General features: G+C 36.4%; 1 protein-coding gene and 1 non-coding gene across 2 annotated transcripts in view; both read left to right on the top strand.

Annotated features, from left to right (window-relative positions):
• CALCR (calcitonin receptor) overlaps window positions 1-13,721 on the top strand; it is a 62,524-nt gene extending 48,803 nt beyond the window's left edge. The window contains exons 9-12 of the mRNA XM_033193493.1: window positions 81-147; window positions 1,972-2,190; window positions 3,841-3,882; window positions 11,632-13,721. Of these exons, the coding sequence (XP_033049384.1) occupies window positions 81-147; window positions 1,972-2,190; window positions 3,841-3,882; window positions 11,632-11,862 (559 nt within the window). The 3' untranslated portion in view covers window positions 11,863-13,721. The remainder of the gene's footprint in view (window positions 1-80; window positions 148-1,971; window positions 2,191-3,840; window positions 3,883-11,631) is intronic.
• Window positions 13,722-21,797: 8,076 nt separating this feature from the next.
• LOC117073948 lies at window positions 21,798-21,904 on the top strand. The gene has a single exon (XR_004433476.1). It is a non-coding gene; the product is annotated as a U6 spliceosomal RNA (small nuclear RNA).
• Window positions 21,905-22,177: the final 273 nt, after the last annotated feature.

Genomic DNA, 22,177 nt, shown 5'->3' with positions numbered 1-22,177 from the left:
GTATTATGGTGATGTTTAAGTTAATATATTCATAAACAAAATGTTTTTGTGTATTAATGTGTCCCCTCACCCTTTTTCAGCTGCTGGCTGAGTGTGGAAACCCATTTGCTTTACATAATCCATGGCCCTGTCATGGCGGCACTTGTGGTGAGAATTAGTTTTTTACTGCAATATTAGTGGTGTTATCTCTTAGTTGAGATTTCTGTGCATATGGTTCTGTTTATCATGTTTTATAACTTCAAAATGAAGCTAATTTGATGGTATTCTATAGTAAAAAAAAGCAATTTGATTTTAGAATCTTCAAAAAAATGCCTTTTACTTACACGTGGAGGGGTTATCATGAGCTCATTTTCATTACAGACTCACACTATAACAGCAATGTAGCTCATATTTTAAGACTTTTATAACTAGACTCCCTAGGTAAAGGTGAGAGGCCAAGGGGCTGCAAGAAGTTTGTTTGTGTTTTGCACATCTAGGATCTTTGAAAACTTTGACTTTCCAGAGCTCTAAAAGTCTTTGGTTCTGTGAACTTAAGGTCCAGAAATTCAAATATTCAACACAAGTTCAATTAGTGAGATAGTAATAAATAGTGGACTCCAGCCAAATGTCAGATTCTTAATGAGGATGCTACAGTTCTTACTTACCCAGGATTCAGTAGACTTGGCCTCATGTCTTAGCTCTATCATCTACCAGCTCTGAAAATTTAGATAAATCAATTAACCTAAAAATGTCCCCTGATTTTTTTAAGGAAAAAGTTAGATTAAATCGTCTTTTAGGTACTTTTGGAAGATAATCTCTAACTCTAGGTCATTAAAACTTAGTACTGCTCCATATCTTTATCTGTTAAAAATAACAAAAGTAATAATAGCTACTCATAAATTCATGGTTATAAAATATCTCCTAATAAAATAATAAATGAAGTAAAATCTTTAGCAATTACTCTTATATTTAAAATTCTAAAACACACATTTCTTGCCTTAATTAGAAATTTTTAAGGAAATGCAGATTCCAGGATCCATTAAAAATGTGTATATGGGATGATTATATGCATACTTCACTGTGAATGACTATAAATTAACAGAAATTGATATATTTGGAATTCCTAATTTCATGACCAAAGGAAATGCACATTAGTGCATTTCAAAACTAAAAAAAAAAAAGATTCAGCAATTAATTATCATTTTGAAAGAGCTGCCCATGCAAATATGGGCACTTGATTTATGACAGCAACACTTTTGAGCAGAGGAAAGAGATGGTCAATTAGATATACATACAGAAAAAATATCAAACATGTATTCAGCAATTGCATATGTGTGGGGGGAAAAGTAATTGATTCCTTCCACAACCAGACACAAAAAAATGTGTTTTCAGTTACCTGTAGGTTTAAATGTGAAAGACCAAACCATAGAGGCCCCCCAAAAAAGACACATTAGGTGACTATCTTCATGAGCTTCAGATACAGAAAGATTTCTAAAGCAGGATACAAAAGGCACTTAAGGAAGAGACTGATAAATCAGCTACATTAAAATGAAGACAACATTTACAGACTGAAAAGACAAAACTTAGAGTCCAAGAAGGTATCTGCAATGTTCCAAATAAAGACTAATAAATGTATGAAAAAGTGTTCAGCTCATGTATCATTAGGAAAATGCAGATTAAAACAAGAATGAGGTAATACTACCCTCCACCACCCCCGCCGTGGAAAGGCTCATATTAAAAAGAGTGTTCATAGCAAGTGTTGGCAAGGGTGATAAGCAACTGTTTTATATACAGCTGGAGGGAACATAAAATTAAACCACTTCTCCAGAGCCCTAGAAATGCTGAGCAAATTGTGCTACTTCCCAGGTAGACTCTCTAGTTCTATGTAGGTAACATTTGTTGCTCACACTGGATAAACAAAAACTGAGGACAGTGCACATTCTTAAGTGATACTTTTCTGTATGATTTGCTCATAACACCATATATTTGCAGGTCAATTTCTTCTTTTTGCTCAACATTGTCCGGGTGCTTGTGACCAAAATGAGGGAAACCCATGAGGCGGAATCCCACATGTACCTGAAAGCTGTGAAGGCCACCATGATCCTTGTGCCCCTGCTGGGAATCCAGTTTGTCGTCTTTCCCTGGAGACCTTCCAACAAGATGCTTGGGAAGATATATGATTACGTGATGCACTCTCTGATTCATTTCCAGGTAAGGAAGCCAGAGGTGTATTTATTCAACTACTGTGCTTATTCAGCTAGCTGATTTTAACTCTAAAGCCCACGATCTTTTATTATTATCATTTTATTTATTTATTTATTTGTTTGTTTATTATTTTTAGACAGAGTCTCACTCTGTCCACCAGACTGGAGTGCAGTGGCACGCTCTCTGTTCACTGCAACCTCCGTCTCCCGGGCTCAAGCAATTCTCCTGCCTCAGCCTCCCGAGTGGCTGGGATTACAGGTGTGTGCCACCATGCCCGGCTAATTTTTGTATTTTTAGTAGATGGGGTTTCACCATGTTGGCCAGGCTGGTATCAAACTCCTGACCTCAGGTAATCTGCCCGCCTCGGCCTCCCAAAGTGCTGGGATTACAGGTGTGAGCCACTGTGCACGTCTGACGAACCCATGATCTTAAATGTCGTAACGTTTAAGCCTCCAATTCAATAAGCCCAGACAAAATTCTGAAGGACACCAGTTTTTTTGAGGCTGTTTCTTCCTGTTTCTTTCTGTACCTGCTTTCTTGTCATTCCCAGGGCCCTCAGCTGGTCCCATCCAGGCATGTTCTCCCTGGTCATAAATACAGAAATTGTCAGATTTTCCTTTATAAATAAATGCTGGCTCTGGGGTAATGAGGAATTTGCACAAAGCTGTCCATGCCTCCTGCTCTATCACCCTCCATTTGTCAGGCAAATGTCAGGAATCCATTCATGACGGTTCAGTGCTATAAAGGGAAGTTGTATCCAGGCCTCTCCTCATGTAGGAGAGAATGCATTGGACTCTCAGGGGCTGTCCTGGGCTGTCCTGGGCTGTCCAGTGTCTGCCACACTGGATAGAAGAATGGCTGCCCTAGTTCCATTCACTTTTCCCCAGATCTAAAGCCCCACTGAAAGCGTACTGCTGTATTTGGATAGCAAGATAGGATGTGGGAGTCCTCGGCAGGAGTAATTCTATCACAGGCTCTTAGGCAGAGTTTTGCTGTCTCTATTACAAATTTCAAAATAGTTTTATTTTCTATATTAGGTTTAATGTGAGGAGGAGGTCAAAATGAATAGGGCTAGAAAGAAAGTTTAGGGATTGTCTGAATAGTTCAAGCTGTGCTTTTGGCCATAATCAAACCTTGGGCACAAGAAATCTTCAAGCAGTAACCAGGACTCAGGCAGTTTCTTAGTCCATGTCCTTATCTGAGAGATGAACTTGGCAGTGGGTATGGTACTGCACTAGTTCACCGTGACAACACAGGACACAGACCCACAGCCGCCCACTGTGACACTTGTCCTTGTAAAAGATTCCTCTACTGAATTCTACAAGGTCTCTATTTTTAAATTTTTGAAGTGTAGTGTTTTTTTCAAATTCACCATAATCAGCATATGCTGCTATAAATCTCCATGTTAAAGGGAGCAAAATATTAATTAGATTTACTAGAGCTATCCTTTTAGCCAAACAATGGAATCCTAACAAGAAAAAATATATTTCTCATGGAATATTCTTATAGTGCAGCACTGACTATGAATGGTAGATAATTCTTTTTCTTGCTTTTTTTCCTTCATCGAGCCTTCTCCGGGCAGTCTATCATGTTGTTTACTAAACAACAAAATGAACACAAAAATAACTTGGACTGTATTTTTCCTTCCCTTTTTAGGGCTTCTTTGTTGCGACCATCTACTGCTTCTGCAACAATGAGGTAAGCATGCATTTCTTATAGTACTATCACTTGTTTATGTAAAAGCAGCATTTTTTCCAAAGGGCCTCCGTACACATTTCGTTTCATCTCACTTCTACAGTTGACCTCATAGGGTTTTGTGATTATCAACATTATGTTTTTTCCACTACTCCAAGCTCAATCTTATCTATGGATGTGTAGTACAATGGTAAATATGATTCAGACAGGAAGCTAATTTCCTCGGGTTGCATCTTGGACAGATCAGCACCCTTAGCAGCAATAGTGAAAGCTATTCTGGATGCCATTAGAAAGAGAAGTCATATGCCTATTCCCTTTGGAAGACCCAAGCCCTAACTAGGGCAGACAATCTCCATTTGGTTTGTACTAGTTCCTACCTTTTTTCAGTTGCTTGGTGCTAGCACCCTACTACTTATTCAGAGTTAGTAAATCACCCTGAAGTTAAGATTCAGAAAGGTTTCTCAAATAATCTACAATGCAAATATTTAGATCAGTAAAATCTAGAGAGCTATATGGCTGATCCATTCTATTCTCAGGGTGTTTTTAGCCAGAGTTACCCTTTCTTCCAACCAAATCTTTCCTGGGAGCCAAATCTATAAAACATAAAAGTGGGGCTTCTCTAGCTCCAGACGTCCTTCCAAAGAACTTCCGGGGTTTTAGGGAACATGATTCAAAATCTTCCTCATTTTTCAGGGAAGAAATCTAAACTCCAGAAAGATCATGTGATTTACCCAATGTCACAAATGCAGTTATGGTTATAACCCAGACTGGAACACAGATTTCCTGATTTGCAATTAAATTGACTAAGTCCCAATTAACTTACCTATATCTATAATTCCTTCCTGGAGCTATGTTAGTATACTTTTTCTAGAACCACACAACTTTTAATGCCCAAGCATATTTGAACATTTTAAATCAATTCCTATTAAGAATAATTCCATACACGGCAAATCACCCTTTGCCAAGACATCAATATATTACTTTCCTATTAGTAATTAGAAATGTTTCTAACTATTGTCAGTTGATAATTTTTTCCCTATTCCTTTTTCTAAGTTAAATAATATTTAGTGAGCACCTACAATATTTTGTTATTCTGTGACCTGTTCATACCTGTTTCCAACCCCAACATGACAAAGTTTTCATTGTTCCTATTCTTCATTTTAATTATTACATTTTATTCCTTCCTTTCTTCATCAATTCATCTACCAACTCATTCCTTCATTCAACAAAAATACATTGTGCATTTACTATTGCTAAGGGCTAGATTAAGGGCCTAGAATATAAATGAAAAGACATTCTTCCAGTGTCAGCTGTTAGAGTGGCAATATTTTTAGAACTTTAATATTTTTTAGAATGATAAAAGCTAATAAATGAGTAGGACATAAGTCATCCCATGTTTATATCAATTTCTGTAAATGTATATCCATGCCTTTTGGATTGTTTCAGGTGGCATGCAAAATAAACTTTTTCATCTAAAATAATATCAAAATAGAGCTGATATAAGAAATCAAGCTCTGTGGGGCATACCTGGAAAAACACAAGAGGATTGCATGCATTTGTAAAAATACCACAATATTTATTGTGTCTTAGCTATGATACTGTCATTGGAAGTGTCAGACATAGAAAGAAAACCCAGGGGTACCCTAGCAATTGAATGTCTCGAGTTCATTTGAGTGTATGTTATCTCTGATTTTGAAGTAAAGAAACCATTTCCATTTTCATTAAGATCCCGTTACTGGGGGAAGGTACAAGTGTGACATTTCTAATAATGTAGAAATTGTGTACTATGCCAAATGTAATATCACAGGCCCATGGATTTTAGGCATCTGAATCTCAGCTGGGCATTCTATGAATGCATCACCTTACAACATTGAACACAGGCAGGGCACTCACACATGCGGGAAGTTATTTCTAGCTGCATCTAAGATAGGGCTGTGATGGGACGATGCCTGACTGAATACTGAGTTTTAGCAGAAATCTAGGGGGCTAACTCAATGTGATAATGAGATCACATCACATTGTGTTATGTGCAATTTAATGTTGATTATGATTGGTATGTTATCAGTGAAATGATTATTTCATTTTTGAATTTTGATTCATGATTGGTATATTATCGGTGAAATGATCATTATGAAAATGAATCATATAGAGAGTCAGTGGGTAGACTAGAAGCAGGAAAGGAATGTGAAGAATTAAAGCAACAGGAATCAGGAGATGACCATAGAGCATGCTTATGTATCAAGCATTTCCTACAATGACTCTTCCAAATGAGTAGACATTGATTATCCAAACATATCAGTAAATTATTAGGTATCTAAGAGACCTGAAAAAGATGATTGCAGCTATAAAAAATGCACAATTTGTTTCCAAGAAGTAGCTTAGAAATGAAAGTTCTAACAGCACACTGGATTTTCTCCCTTTTCTTGTGTCTTGCTATTCTCTGTACCTCGTGGATAAAATAGTTTATAGATGAAAGTAGCATGATCAGAAACATCTCCATTTAACTGTCACAAATTGGAGTGTGCAAAAGCTAAAATTTTGTTTATTTCCTGTAGCTTATCCTGCTTTCAAGAGACTATTCCACCAGCTTCTAGTGGTTTACAGCAGTCTCTTTATAGAAAATATTCAGTCAATTCAAAAAGCCTTTGTCCAAAAGAGCAACTGGCTACCAAGTTATAATGCCAGCACCCACTGTTGAACTTCACACTGGTTCCCCTTACTACTAAGCACTCGAGAGGTCTTTTCACTCTGTGACCTCCTTGATGAAGCCACAGTCCTGTTCTGATTCACAAGTTCTTTCCGCCAAGCCACCTGAGGAGCCTGGAACTCCAGCTCCTTTCTTCACACCATATAGAGCCTGTGAATCTATCTTCCTTACATGCCATAGCTGTTGCTGCTCCGCTGTTGGACATGGTGCCAGGGGCAAATGTGGAGTTTCTTTTCAGGGCTAGCTATTTTCAAGACTCTGCTCTCGAATCGAAAAGAAAGACTTGATACAATGGAGTGTTCCTAAGAAAGCAAATTATCTCTTGCTTGATTTCTTCTCCCCATTTCCCAGGTACTCCCACCATGAAGGAGAAATGTAAGGCCATTTGTGCAACTGTCTTTCTCTCCTCTTCCTCTCAGGCCTCTTAGGGCTATGCACTCACCACTTCCCCTTCCTGTCTGTGAGGGTCTCTACCTATATCATATTCTACATGTTTTCTACCCTGTAGCTTTTAGTAAAATACTATCTGCAGACCAGTAAGATTTTCACAAGATATGCAAAGAGAAGTTTTTTCTGTTTAGAAATTCTCCACTCAATAAAGCCTGATTTTCAACACAATATCTTTCTAGAGATATAAGAAAGCCAGCTTTGAGACTCACAGTCTCAAAGCTAAGCAATAATTTTCTTTGGTCTAGACCAGTATTCTCAAACTTGAGTGTACATCAGAATCACCTGGAAGATTTGTGAAACCAGAGATTGCTTGACCCTAGCAGCAGAGTTTCCTATTCAGTAGGTCTGGGGTGGGGTTTGAGAATCTGCATTTCTAACCAAGTTCCCAGGTGATACTGATGCTGCTGACCCAGAGACTACACTTTAAGAACCACTATTCTAGACACAATCATACTTGTGTTTCAAGCAGTGGATGACCTTGACTTAATGAATTGGGGAGATGTGGGAAATTTTATTTAAGAAAATTAAGAAATACAATGGTTAAATGTTTTCAAAAAGTTTAACCTTATTATAAATGATACTTATGTATTATTATCTTTTAGAACAAGGAATCTTCCCCAAACATAGGAAAAGAGATAATGAATGGGAATCAAAAAGACCTGATCAAGTACTTAATTATAGATTAATTATAGATTAATAATTTAATTATAGAGCATATAGATTTTGTAAGATAAAATCAGAGACCAGCAGAGATATTGCCACTATGGCCGCCAAAAGGCTGAAAAGAATGTTGGCAACAACTTTGTAAATAATATTCACAAGTATCCCTTAGCATCTAATTAATAGGACTTAATAGGAATCTGGCTTTCAGAAGTCATATAAAACCATCTAAGCCAGGCGTGGTGGCTCACACCTGTAAGCCCAGCACTTTGGGAGGCCGAGGTGGGTAGATCACAAGGTCAGGAGACTGAGACCATCCTGGCTAACACGGTGAAACGCCATCTCTACTAAAAAAAAAAAAAAGAAAAAATACAAAAAAAATTATCTGGACATGGTGGCAGGCGCCTGTAGTCCCAGCTACTTGGGAGGCTGAGGCAGGAGAATCGCTTGAACCCAGGATGCGGAGCTTGCAGTGAGCTGAGCTCACGCCACTGCACTCCAGCCTGGGAGACAGAGCAAGACTCCCATCTCAAAAAAAAAAAAAAAAAAAAAAAACGAAACAAACAAAAAAAAGGTGTGCAATTACTTTTTAACTTCCAGGGAATTTAAAGTTTTTTTTTTGTTGTTTGTTTGTTTGTTTTTTAATCATGATTTCTAAATGTTAAGCTCAGATTGCAGCAGGTCTGTTAGATTGTGGTGACAGTGTGAAGGAGTAGGCATTACAATCTTTGCATTCGTTGGATCAAAACTCCTGGGATAAACCTCACCTTCTATTCTGCAGTACGTAACTATAGTAGGTGCTTATAATGAACTCAGGAAAAGAAAGGTGAAAGACAAAAACATTCAAATCCAACCATGAAGACTCTAACCTTATTTTGTTTTGTACAAATGTGGGAACTGAGACCTAAATATACCAACTTTACAAAGCTTATTAATAGAGCCAGGTGTAATAGTTATGCCTTCAAACTGTAAGACCAGGGCTCTACTTCTTTAAGTTGGCAATACATAAATGGATATAATTAGGAAAAAATGTAAAATGTGTGTTGCTTTTTTAGTGAGTGATGAATTTATATAATTCAAATCTTTTTGTTGTTGTTACATTTATCCCATTTACAACTAGTAACATTTCTTTTATTTTCAGGAGCGACAAAACTCTCCCTGTTTTGTTTTGTTTTGTTTTTCAGATTAAATGCCCTTATTCTTGTCATCAGAGCAGCATCAGGCTCAACCTGTGATATTGTAGGAGATAATTGCCCTTATTAGTCTATAATTCTTTAAGTGTCTTTTATATGCTGCTAAGGGCCTGCTATTATGTGAACAGTTTACAAATCAAAGCAGGTTGCCATCTCCACACAAAAGGATAGGCTATAATTTTGGATGTGATTAGAGAAGGCCGTGATCCTTTCTATAATAATAACTTTAAAAAATTAAAATAGAAATCAAACCGTTTGGCCCCATGCTGGGCTGTGTACTTTATTAATATAAATGGATACTCTGATGGGAGTTATTTTAAAAGGACAGGTGAGAAATAAAAGACCTGTTTTCCATGCTGGATCCTTTTGCAAACTAACTCTAAACTCCTAACTGCCTGCTTGGATACTTGTAAATATCTGTGTAAGTTTCAGCTACAAGGAAAATCTTGGTATTTAAGAGATACTGAATTAGTGGAAATTATCAGCTTCCTTTTTTTTTTTTTTTTTTTTTTTTTTTTTTTTTTTTGAGATGGAATCTAGCTCCTTCCCCCAAGCTGGAGTGCAGTGGAGCAATCTCGGCTCACTGCAAGCTCCACCTCCCAGGTTCACGCCATTCTCCTGCCCCAGCCTCCTGAGTAGCTGGGACTGCAGGCACCCGCCACCACGCCCGACTAATTTTTTGTATTATTAGTAGAGACGGGATTTCACTGTGTTAGCCAGGATGGTCTCGATCTCCTGACTTCGTGATCCACCCACCTCGGCCTCCCAAAGTGCTGGGATCACAGGTGTGAGCCACCACGCCCAGCCTATCAGCTTCCTTTGACTGGAGACATTGCTTCTCCAAAAACGTGCTGAACCTGTATATTTCCCAGTTTCTCCGTGGGGCATTTGATGGTTCCTAGATTATAACCCTGGCATTTGAAGCTACGGTAATGGTACCATCCAAATAAAGCCAGGCTCTGCTTGGTACTGTGGCTTTGCCACATTCTAGCTATATGATTTTGGACACATTGAGTAACCTCAGTGCCCCATCCGTAAAGTGAAGATAATAGTGCCCTTCCCATAGGACTGTTGTGAGGATTAAATAATACAGATCACATACTTATGTACATAGTAAACACTCAATAAACAGCTGAAACTTGTTATTCTATCTTTTGTTCCTGTGTGGCTTTTTTCAATACAACTTTTAGCTGCATGGCCCACCTTATTCCTTAGCACTTAAAGTTTTTGTCTTTGTCTGTTTTAAATCACTTTAGATATAAAGTACCCTGCATGCAACCACTCATTACCTCCAAAACAAAGTAAAACAAAACTCAGGATGTGTTGCCTCCATAATCTGAAAAGTCTACTATTCCAAATTATCAGATTGCTAAATAATTCTGATTGCCATTTGTCACCTCGAACCTTACGGTTGCTGTGCTGTGTGAAGATAAACTTCTCCAGCTACAATTTCTGTACTCCGTTTAGCTGCTTTTTGAGGAATCATTTGACTTTGTCTTTCCCTGAGTAAAATCTTTAAAAATATCTGAACAATATAATTCTCGGAGGAGACTGTTACTCTACTAGATACAGAAAAAAAGTATATTTGCCACAGAACCATTCAGCTTTATAATATACCTATAGTTTTATAACAGTAATCGGTTTTGCTGTCATTTTTCTCATCTTTCAGATTTGTACAAATGTAAAGTAGATAAAATGATTCTCCATGATCAAGTAGTTTTCATGATTTATTTCACATTATATATTCCCCAGTTTCTCTCTCATGTGTTTAGCTGTCATATGTGAGTTTGGCAGCAGAATGAACTAAGGATGTATTAATAAATTGATGCAAATATTTTTAAGTAAGTTTATCGTATGTACAAAGCAATAGAAACTCAGAAACACAGAATAGAGATTATTGCAATAATCTCTTTTTTAGTTTTCTTCAGCTATAGAGAAAAGCAAGAAGTTTGGAGACAACAGGAAGGAGGAACTTAACTACTAAGTTGAATTTGGCTCTATAAAAAGCAGAGCTAGACAAGCAAATTCACTGTCTGTGGTACTGTTTTCAGTTGTGGTTATTGTAGTTTTTATATTTAGAGCTTTCTGATGTTAACATCTTCACCTCTTGTGTTCAATATATAATTTATCGTTATTTATAAAACAAGTCTGGCAAGTTTATTTACATTTTAGAAGTATTTCAAAAGAAAGAGATTGAAATCTTATTCTTAAAAAGTTGTCATGGCATTAACCAGAGGTGTGTCTGGCATACCCCCCTCTCAAGTCATGTCGGACAAGGAAAAGTTCACGGTATGAGGCCGTTATCATAAAATCCAGAACTGTGCTATGGTTTACATATATATTTTTCATGTGCACACTTAAATTTAAAACTTCTGCCTTATCAGGGATGGTAGCATACAAAAAGTTTTGTCAACCTTTCTCCCTATTATGACATGCATACCACATTACCTGGTAAACCAAATCAACTTTTATTCATTGGATATGAAAGCTAAAGAAATCTGTTCTTAAAACTAGCAAATAACCTTGTCAGGGGTAATTTAGGCAAGTAACTCAGTTCTTCCATTTGCAAATTCTTCTTCCAAGTATATTCTGTGGCCACAGCATACACAGCCCAGCCCTTTAGATCAGAATTACAATTTAACTTTCTTTAACATCTGATAAGCTCTAAGAATGATGTTCATAAACTTTGCATGGATCGTTTCTGACTATCATATAAAAACCAGGCTGCTTTTTCTCTTCCAGGTCCAAACCACCGTGAAGCGCCAATGGATCCAATTCAAAATTCAATGGAACCAGCGCTGGGGGAGGCGCCCCTCTAACCGCTCGGCTCGCGCTGCAGCTGCTGCGGAGGCCGGCGACATCCCGGTTTACATCTGCCATCAGGAGCCGAGGAATGAACCAGCCAACAACCAAGGCGAGGAGAGCGCTGAGATCATCCCTTTGAATATCATAGAGCAAGAGACATCCGCTTGAATGTGAAGCAAACACAGCATCGTGATCACTGAGCCATCATTTCCTGGGAGAAACACCATGCGTTTAAAGTGTTCTCCATCCTTCCAGGAACCGAACATATCATTTGTGAAGAATTATTCAGTGAATTTGTCCATAGTAAATTTGAAGAAAGTTATTCTTGGTACTATTGCTTTGGGAGACAGTCTAGGAATGGAATCTCCCACTGCAACTTGTGAACTCCATCATTCATCCAGGACTGAGATGCAAATGTCATAGTAATGCAAGCAAAGTATCAAAGAAAAACAATGAAATTGACCTAGTTCAGATACAGGGTGCTCCTTGTCAATTTTGAGCCATTTATAACTTTGAAAAATTAAAATCATTGTCAATATTTTTCTTTTTAACTCTGGATTTTGAATTAGAATATTTCTGTATTTGGCTATGGATCTGATTTTTATTTTTTTTAATTTCAGTCAATTCTGATGTTACTGAGATGTTTTACCATCCTTACAATGTAAACCACATGAACTACATGACCTCTGCAAGACAAAGTGGCTTTCTAATAGAGAGATTACTAAATATGTGAAGAAAAATACCTGCATTTGGCAGGAAGATGTATGCTTTGAATGCAAAAGAAATTTAGAGTCAATTTGCTGGAAACATTACATGCTCAGCTTGGTTTTGGATAATCCTGTCCATTGGGCAGGCCCTAGCTGTTGTAAAGAATTGGTCTTAATGTTGAATGTACTTTAGTTGCTGACATTTATAAACTGAGAGGTCACAAAAAATCTGTCACTAAAAATTTTTACAAAACTGCCAAAAATATAATTCTTAGTGGAAGACAATACTCCCTTTAAAGAGAGTTTTCCACTTTCCTAAACTCCAGGATTTATAAAGCAAATTACTCCAAGGTTTATAAAGCAGATTACCTCTTGCCCTTGGGTGCTATCTAGCAGTAAGAGATAAATTTGTTGAAAATTGGTAATTAAAAGACTCCACATAAGTCCATTAACTGCTTTCAACCCAGCTTCAAAGCTTAACAAGATCTCAGTCTTTTCCAGGAAGATTCAGGAGGGCTAATTATAAATCATTTTGTGATTGACCTCTTGCTTCTTGTTATTACCAAAACAGGAGGGGGAAAAAATTAGCTGCTACAAATTTAACCATAAATTAATTCATGTTTAACGGTTCTCATTAAAATCCAGTATTGTATTCCCATATCTCTCTTTACTTCTCAGTATAAGATTTTTGACAATCCTGAATAAACTAGTATCATTAATGGCACCTGAAATTAATTTGTGAATTTGCAACAGTAATCAGAGTTACCATTATTTAATTTGTACACTAAATGAGGAGGTACATTGAAACCCTCCAAATCTCCAGTCTCATCTATGTCATATTTTGCCACTGCCTTTCAGAAGTGATTTAGTTGTGGGAAGATAATAAATTGATTTGTTATGGTTACATATTTAGTGCACCCAGAGAAAATTATATTTCTACAGAGAAAATGAATTTTGGATACTAAAGTAGTTTGAGTCTCCTTTACTGAATGTAAGGGGGGAATTGAAAAGAAGGTATTTTTCCAATCACAGTGTTACGTAGTATTGTTCTATTTTTGTTTACAAACGTGGAAAACAGAGTTGCAGCTCTGGTACAAATGTGATAATATATTGCTAAAACATTTTAGATGTTATTATGCTGATATAGTAGGGGCTGAAGAAAACAAAATAGCTTATTATAGAATTGCACACAGTTCTGTCCAAATTATGTGAAATGTTTATGCTATGTACATGTATAAATTAATACAGAGTATGTTAAAAGCAAAAAGATGTATATTTGCATATTTTTCTAAAGAAATATATTATTCATCTTTTCATTCATTCATCTCGTCTCCTGTTCATTCCATGCTGTTTTTCATTTCAGCCATGGGCTGCTAACATCCCATCTCATTTGTACTGTAGGAGTGGGAAAGATAATCTAAAAGCATAGGTTAAAAACCATACGCAAACATATCAAATTTATTATCTTTATTAGTACAACCATCTTTATTCTCAATTTGATTGTAAATTCAGTGACACTGTTCTCAAGCCCTTGATAACCCAACACCACACACCAGTGTCAATCAACATTGCATAAGTTTAGGAAGCACAGCAAAGAAATCAAGTGTAAGAAAGTATTATATCCTTTTATTCTTGTTTTTTTATTCATTATTCTGGGACCAGACTTGATCTGTCCAATATCACATCAGATCATTAGAATTGTTACAATCATTGGCTTTTAATATAGTTTGAGAGAGACACTAAGGCTAGATGAAAGACAACTAATTTTTTTTTTTATTATTATACTTTAAGTTCTAGGGTACATATGCATGACGTTTATATCATGTATAACTCCCCAATGCAATCCCTCCCTCCTCCCCCCTCCCCATGATAGGCCCCAGTGTGTGATGTTCCCCTTCCCAAGTCCAAGTGATCTCATTGTTCAGTTCCCACCTATGAGTGAGAACATGCGGTGTTTGGTTTTGTGACTATCACAAACTATCACAAACTTCTTGTGATAGTTTGCTAAGAATGATGGTTTCCAGCTGCATCCATGTCCCAGGATTCCCTATTTAATAAATGGTGCTGGGAAAATTGGCTAGCCATAAGTAGAAAGCTGAAACTGGATCCTTTTCTTACCCCTTATACAAAAATTAATTCAAGATGGATCAGAGACTTAAATGTTAGACCTAATACCATAAAAACCCTAGAAGAAAATCTAGGTAGTACCATTCAGGACATAGGCATGGGCAAGGACTTCATGTCTAAAACACCAAAAGCAACGGCAGCAAAAGCAAAAATTGACACATGGGATCTAATTAAACTAAAGAGCTTTTGCACAGCAAAAGAAACTACCATCAGAGTGAACAGGCAACCTACAGAATGGGAGAAAATTTTTGCAACCTACTCATCTGACAAAGGGCTAATATCCAGAATCTACAAAGAACTCAAACAAATATACAAGAAAAGACAACTAATTAACTATCATTAGAATGCATAAAGGCCACCACTGGAAAGATTTTCAGATCTGGAAAGCATGAAATGGAAAAAATGACGATTAAATGAGAACTCTGATGGACTAATAAAGGGGAACAGAAGCAATTTGTAGATTCTTCTCATTATGGGAGAGCATCCAAAATTGTGGCCTCATGAGATCTGGGAAACTTATTCTGAAAGGATATGTAAGGATTACATCTTTCTCTTACATTCCAGGGGGGAATACAAATAGATATTATTATCATTGTGATCTTGAAGAACAAAACAATTTCACATCCTACCATAAAACATTATTTCTCAAGAGATAAATTTGTACTCAGATGGTCAGCTTCCCTTTCGCTTTGGCTCCTATTTTTTGACCCAAAATAGGCCTTTAGGTGCAAATGAATATTACAGTTACTGCAGGGGAAAATGTTGGAAAAAACATGACAAAAATGCTATCATCATTGAACTACAATCATTCTCATTCATCACTTCGCTCATTAGACATCGATTCAACAGATGTTTCATATGCCTTCCATCCTGCTATGTAACAAATATGTATTAATAGCAGTTATCAAGGCAAACCTTCTTTACAGTAGGGACTGCTTTTTTTCAGTGCAGGGGCAAAAATATAAACCTTCTAAGTGAACTATTACCCTAAAACCATAGCCATTGATATCTTTGGGGTGGAAGAGCAAAGTGAAACATGTGGCTGGAGGTGGTAGCTGAGTGTGATCTTCCCTCCTCATTAATACTGGACATAAGAGCTCTAGTTGTAAGAAATATTCTCAGAACAAGATCTCAGGACAAAGGCTCAAGCAGGACTCGCTTTCTTGACAAGGTCTAAAATGGTGGTTCTTTCATTGGTTAGATTACAGCTTAACTAGTTATCACAGGAGTTAACACTTTTGGGTTTAAAATGAAATTATGAAGAAGGTAGATCAGAATCCATATTTAGAAGAGTAATCAGGTAAACGCAGAAGGAAATTCTATTTGCTATTTTGACAGAGTAAACAAGATGACATTCCTAACTTAAGCTTATGAAAGTTGATTTACTGAACTAATAACTTGTATCAAGCAGGAGGTTGCAGGAAACAATAACTGGAAACATGCAGAAAAGGATGATAATATGTGCATGTGAGGGCAAAGGAAGACAGAGAAGCAACATTTGCAAATTAAGAACTAACTGTATTTCTTTTTCTTCTAGACATGAAATTAGCATTTTTTAATATCTCTGAATAATATGAAGCATTGAAGGAAAGAAAACACAGTCACTGAAACTGTAACCAACAAAGCACAGGAAGATTTTCTAATATTATATCTTCCTCCATTCAGAGTAGCAAGCATCTCTGACAATTTTCAGAGATTTTCCATTATCTTAAGCATTGGCCAGCCAGTCTCTTAAGTCACTGATCAATGCCATTTTCCATTTACAGAAATTCAATGTCTTCTGTCTAGCTTTCCCAGAAATCCTTCCACTGAGACACAAACTGTGCCATCCCTCTTCACCTATTGACCAGCAATGTCACCTCATGCCACTACAGTCTCTTTTGCTTAAGAGAACTGTTATTTTAATTTGGAGAATTTTGCCTCCAATAAAATCTCAGAGTCTTGCAGGTGAAGTGCCTAGTAGAAATACAATACAAGCAGTTGAGATGTCTTTAATGAAAAAAAAAAAAATTAGAAAAGATTGAGAAATCTGTCTCCATCCAAACCTGCCAGACTGGTTGATTAAAGCTAGCACACTGGTCTCTCATACAGAGGCCATACAACTAAACATAGAACCAGCTGTAAACTCCTGAAATCTCTGCACAGCGGAATCTGTGGCTAGTCTCTGTGCAGCAAGCATTTCTCAGGATATAATCTCTTCTTCACTGCACTCATGCATTGCAGCTTCTGTATGCTCTCATCAGGAGAGGAATATTGTGAGTTTAAAGATGTTTACAGCATCCCTTTAACAGAGATGATTTAAGAAGAGAGAGAGATAAACAGTAATCATTAAAACACAGTACTCAATATAATAGACCAACAGACATTAGCTCACCTACTCTTTATAACATTATGAATCCTCTCTTTATGCCCATTTTAGTGATGAGAAAATTACATGGAAGAGAAATTGAGTAAATTGTCTACCACAATCACACAGTTGGTAAGTAGCTGAGCTAGGATTTTAAATTGCCATCTTGGTGGGTCCTACTATACCAGCCAGCCTCTCAAGGTAAAGCTGTTCCCCCTTTTTAGCTCTAAAAAATATTACATATTAAATTCCCATTGGTTAAGAGAAGAGTGATCATTCACAACATGTATCTTTTTGGTCCAAAATTAACTTAATTCATTGTCCATAGATTCCTTCAACCAAAAAGAGTCTTCAGATAAAATTTATTTTTCAGTAGTTTTAAGGGTTTCTTTCCATAGTGGTGATTTCTATTTTTAGCCAGCGAGTTTTTCACACACAACACTAGTTTGCAGCTTCTTCACTTTGAATGTTGTCTTTGTGCAGATATTTGAGAGACAAAACATGTTTTGGGAAACTTTTCATGGTTTCTCAATGGACACACCAGTACTAATTTGAGGCCTGCCAAAAAGCTACATATAAGTAGTCAGGGCTGCACTTAATACTGTTTATAGCAGGATTTCCAGTTATTAGTTTCGAGAATTGGGGTCTGAATAGATAGGATGATGAAGATTATGAATATCATTCACCATTCAACTATGCACCAGATGATGAAAAAAGGTAGAGAGTCAAGAAAGAAGAGACACTGAGGAACGGGAGGGACAGTCAAGATAACAAGCTGGTTAGGGTGCTAGTTCCCTCTCTGGATACCAACCCTGGACAAATTGTAGAAGCAGAGAGGACACATGCATGTCAATAATTAGTAATTAATTTTAAAAGAAACAACAGAAAAAAAGGAAGCCAGTGGGATTACTGGTTATAAAAATGCAATACCTGAAGTAACACTATACAGAATAGTTGAAATAAATAACACGTGATAATTTAGACACTACTTAAAAATTAATTAGTGAGTTAAAAACTAGATTGGAAATCTCAGAGGAAGCAGGAAAGAATAAAGAGATAGAAAGCAGAAAAGAAAAACCAAGAGATATAGAAATTGAATTGTCAATATCAACAGTAGGAGTACCAGAAAGACACAAAAAATGAAAATGGAGAAGGGGACATATTCACAGAAATATGTTTTAAAACTCTCTATGGTTAAAAGACCTCAACTAGCCATAACTCCAAAATTGCCAAATAAATGCCCCAAGCTAAAAGTTTTGTTAATATTGACAAGATTAGGACAAGAAGAAATCATGACCTGAGAGCAGGATAAAGATTCTCTCTTTTAGGAGAAAGAGAGAGATTTGGTAATTTATAAAGCAATGTAAGTTAATGAGTATGGGTCTTAAGATGTGTGAAATAAGTCTTCATATAACATTTATAATAAGGTGATCATAGTTGCCAATTAGAAACAGAGATTCTCTTATTGGAAAAAAAAAAAACCCACAGACAACAAGAGATGCACATAAGACACAAAGCACAACAGGCAATAAGAGATATACATAAGAAAATAAGAAACAAAAGACCAAAAATGAATGGGAAAAGTTATGCTGGGGAAATATGAACCAAAATAAATTGGAAGTTCTCTCTTAATATCTGACTGAATAGAATTTTGTTGTTGTTGAGATGGAGTTTCGCTCTTATTGCCCAGGCTGGAGTGCAGCGGCACAATTTCGGTTCACGGCAACCTCCACCTCCCGGGTTCAAGTGATTCTCCTGCCTCAGCCTCCTGCGTAACTGGGATTACAGGCATGCACCACCACACTCGGCTAATTTTTTTGTACTTTTAGTAGAGATAGGGTTTCTCCTTGTTGGTCAAGCTGGTCTCGAACTCCCAACCGCAGGTGATCCACCCTCCTCAACCTCCCAAAGTGCTGGGATTACAGGAGTGAGCCCCTGGGCCTGGCCCTAAATAGAATTTAAGACAAAAAAATATCGTAAAGGGCGGCATCTTGATACATTCAGGTTGCTGTAATAGCACGCCTTAGACTGGGTTATTTAGACAGAAGTTGATTGCCCACAGTTTCAGAGGCTGACATGTCTAAGACAAAGGCACCAACAGATTTGGTGTCCGGTGAGGGCCTGTTCCTCAAAGAAGTTATCTCCTATTTGTCTTCCCATGGTGGAAGAAGGTAAAGGAGCTTCGTCAGGCCTAATTTATGTATTTATTTATTTGTTTGTTTATTTATTTATTTATTGAGATGAAGTCTCGCTGAGTCACCCAGGCTGGAGTGCAGTGGTATGATTTCTGCTCCTGCAACCTCCGCCTCCTGGGTTCAAGTGATTCTCCTGCTGCAGGCTCCTGAGTAACTGGGATCTCAGGCCTCTTTTATAAGAGCACTAATTCCATTCATGAGGTAGGCACACTCATGACTTTATCACTCCCAGAAAGGCCCCACCTCTTAATACTGCCACATTGTGGATTAAGTTTTAACATACGAATTTTCAGAGAACACAAACATTCAGACCCTACAGATGATTTATCAGTTGTAATTGAGGATTTTAACACATCCGTCTTAGAATATGCTAGATCGAACAAATGAAATATTAACAGTATGGTAAAATACCTGAAAAAATACAACTATCAATCTCAAGAAATTAAAAATATGCCAAACGCTATACTCAACAAACAGGAAATGTGCATTCTTTTAAATATACAGAGAATGTTTACTAAACAGCCATATTTAAGATCCTAAAGACAACCTCCATTAATTCTAAAGAATTTATATCATGCCAAAGATCTCTGACCATAATGCAAAAAAATTAGAAATTAATAGCAAAATTGTAGGCTAAGTAATCTGATGTTGGAGACAATAAACATATCTAAATAATCCTTTCCTTTAAAAGGATAGTAAGAATTAGAGAATGGTACCAATCTTACATCAGTTAAAACATATTAGTTTTACCTACAGTTGTTCCTGGATGTCCACCAGGAGATTGGTTCTAGAATCCCTCCCCCATACCAAAATCCAAGGATGCTAAATTTCCTTGTATAAAATGGTGTTGTATTTGCATACAATCCACATACATCCTTTCAAATACTTTGAATTATCTCTGGATTACTTACAATACCTAACACAATGTAAATAATACATAGTTACTATAACACGTTTTCCATTTGCATTTTTTCAATCATTGTATTGTTAATTGTACTATTTTTTAAATATAGTTTTTATCCATAGTTGACTCAATCTGCAGGTGTGGAATCCACAACTATGTAGTGCCAACTGTATTAATACTACTTCGATAAAGAAACCATTACATCTCAAAGTTATGGAACATGCCTAGAGCAGTTCCTAGAAGGAAGCTTAAAATTTAGATACCTTTAAGAAGAAATCAGAAAATCAGCAACAGAGTAAAAGCAAAAACACAAGAAGGTCAATGTCATATGAGACGTTACCTTCATGTAACAATAACCTCCAAGTATATTTGCATGCAAGCTATCCCAGAAAGGCTCACAGATTAAGTTAAGATGCTCAAATCATGCAGTTTACTTAAGCAATTAGTGGAAAGCTTTAGGAAGGAGATGAGGTAGGTTAGCACACCTAGGATAGAGCATTAGCATGGTGGTACAGCCACACTACGTGAATCCTTTGGTACAGTGTTCACATGTCCTCTCTAATCACATATTCCCTGCTGAAGATGTGAATGTGAGAAACCAGAGTTGAGGCTTAGCAATGGGATACAGGATATGAAAGATGACTAGAGCCAACATATGGTACTTACTCTATCAAGGAGTTGCAGGGACAAGTACTTGTGACTACTGTTGAGCTTTCTAATTATTATCAGCTATGGGTTTTATCTGCACTTCTTGGGCAGAGGACACAAGAAGTAAAATAGGTGTCACCATGGGTAGATTTAAGTCTATGTTAAACACACATCTGCTCTATTCAACTCATTCTATGTCTAATATATCTCACAGTTTACTAACTACTTGTTATTCATACTTCTTTTTCACTTTCCTCATTCTGTAGTAGAATCGAATGTTCTAAAATAACTCATCAAACACATATTGCAAAGGGACAAGTGTTTCAAACAGAAATCAGTGAAATAAAGAATGAGAGAGAGAAAGAGCAAGAGAGAAGATCAAAAAAACCAAAACTAACAAAATTAACCATATTAGTTAAAACTAACCTGACACTGAGGCAACATTCTACAATTCTTAATATTCTATAAAAAGTAAGAGTTATTTATAAACATTTCTTGTTTCCAACATAAGATTGTTTAACAGTAATGTCAATTTGGTATCTGAAAATATAGTATATTTAAAAAAAGGTCTCTAGTGAGACTGATCAAAGTAAAAAGAGGCTTCTTATTTCAAATATATGTAATACAAGGGTGGATAATAAAGGTACCACAGAGATTATAAAAACAGTAATATAATTATGATGTCCACATAAATATGTTCAGTATGCAAGCATACATTAATAAATTTGAAAACTTAGATGAAACAAATTTCTAAAGATACATATATATGAACAAAATAGGCACAAAAAGAGAACTTGAGTAAAATATGTAGTCAAAAACTACAGGCTGAGATCATTTTATGGTTAAGTTCTATGAAATGTATTGAGGAAGTATTAATTTTTACCTTAAAACAATTTTCCAATATATAAGATTTTCCAGAATATATAATGAAGGTGGCACTACAAATCAGGGAAAAATAATTAGTTACTTAATAGATGATGTTACAAAAACAGGCTCACAACATGGAGAAAAATAAAACTGAACTCTGAAAAATCTCACATAAAAAGGTAGATTCCTAGGAGAAAATGTATCTAATTCTAAAAGATCAATCTATACATTTTTAAAAAGAATATGTATGAAAATATTTTAGAGTAGGAAAAAATTTATCAAATAGTGTAAATCAAAAGTCAAAAATAGTGCTCGCTTCGGCAGCACATATACTAAAATTGGAACGATATAGAGAAGATTAGCATGGCCCCTGCGCAAGGATGACATGCAAACTCGTGAAGCGTTCCATATTTAAAAAAAAAAAAGTCAAAAATAAATATTTCTTTACATTAAAATAAAAATATTTGTTCAACAAGAAAGTGTCCCTTATTAAATATATAACTTGAATTGACAAATGATAGCATTAAAGACAAATGTGACAATGAATTGATATCTAGAACATAAAAAGAACTTCAGCACATCAACAAGAAAGTATGGATAAGGGATATACACAGGCATTTTACAGAAGAGGCAACAGAGGTAATCCAAAAGGTTAACAAGTATGTGAAGATAGGCACAGACTCCTTAA

The sequence above is a fragment of the Trachypithecus francoisi genome, unplaced genomic scaffold (assembly GCF_009764315.1).
Source record: "Trachypithecus francoisi isolate TF-2019V2 unplaced genomic scaffold, Tfra_2.0 Lachesis_group4, whole genome shotgun sequence".
Classification (NCBI taxonomy): domain Eukaryota; kingdom Metazoa; phylum Chordata; class Mammalia; order Primates; family Cercopithecidae; genus Trachypithecus; species Trachypithecus francoisi.
Note: the sequence above shows the minus strand (reverse complement) of the source record. Positions and strands in the feature narration are given on the sequence as shown.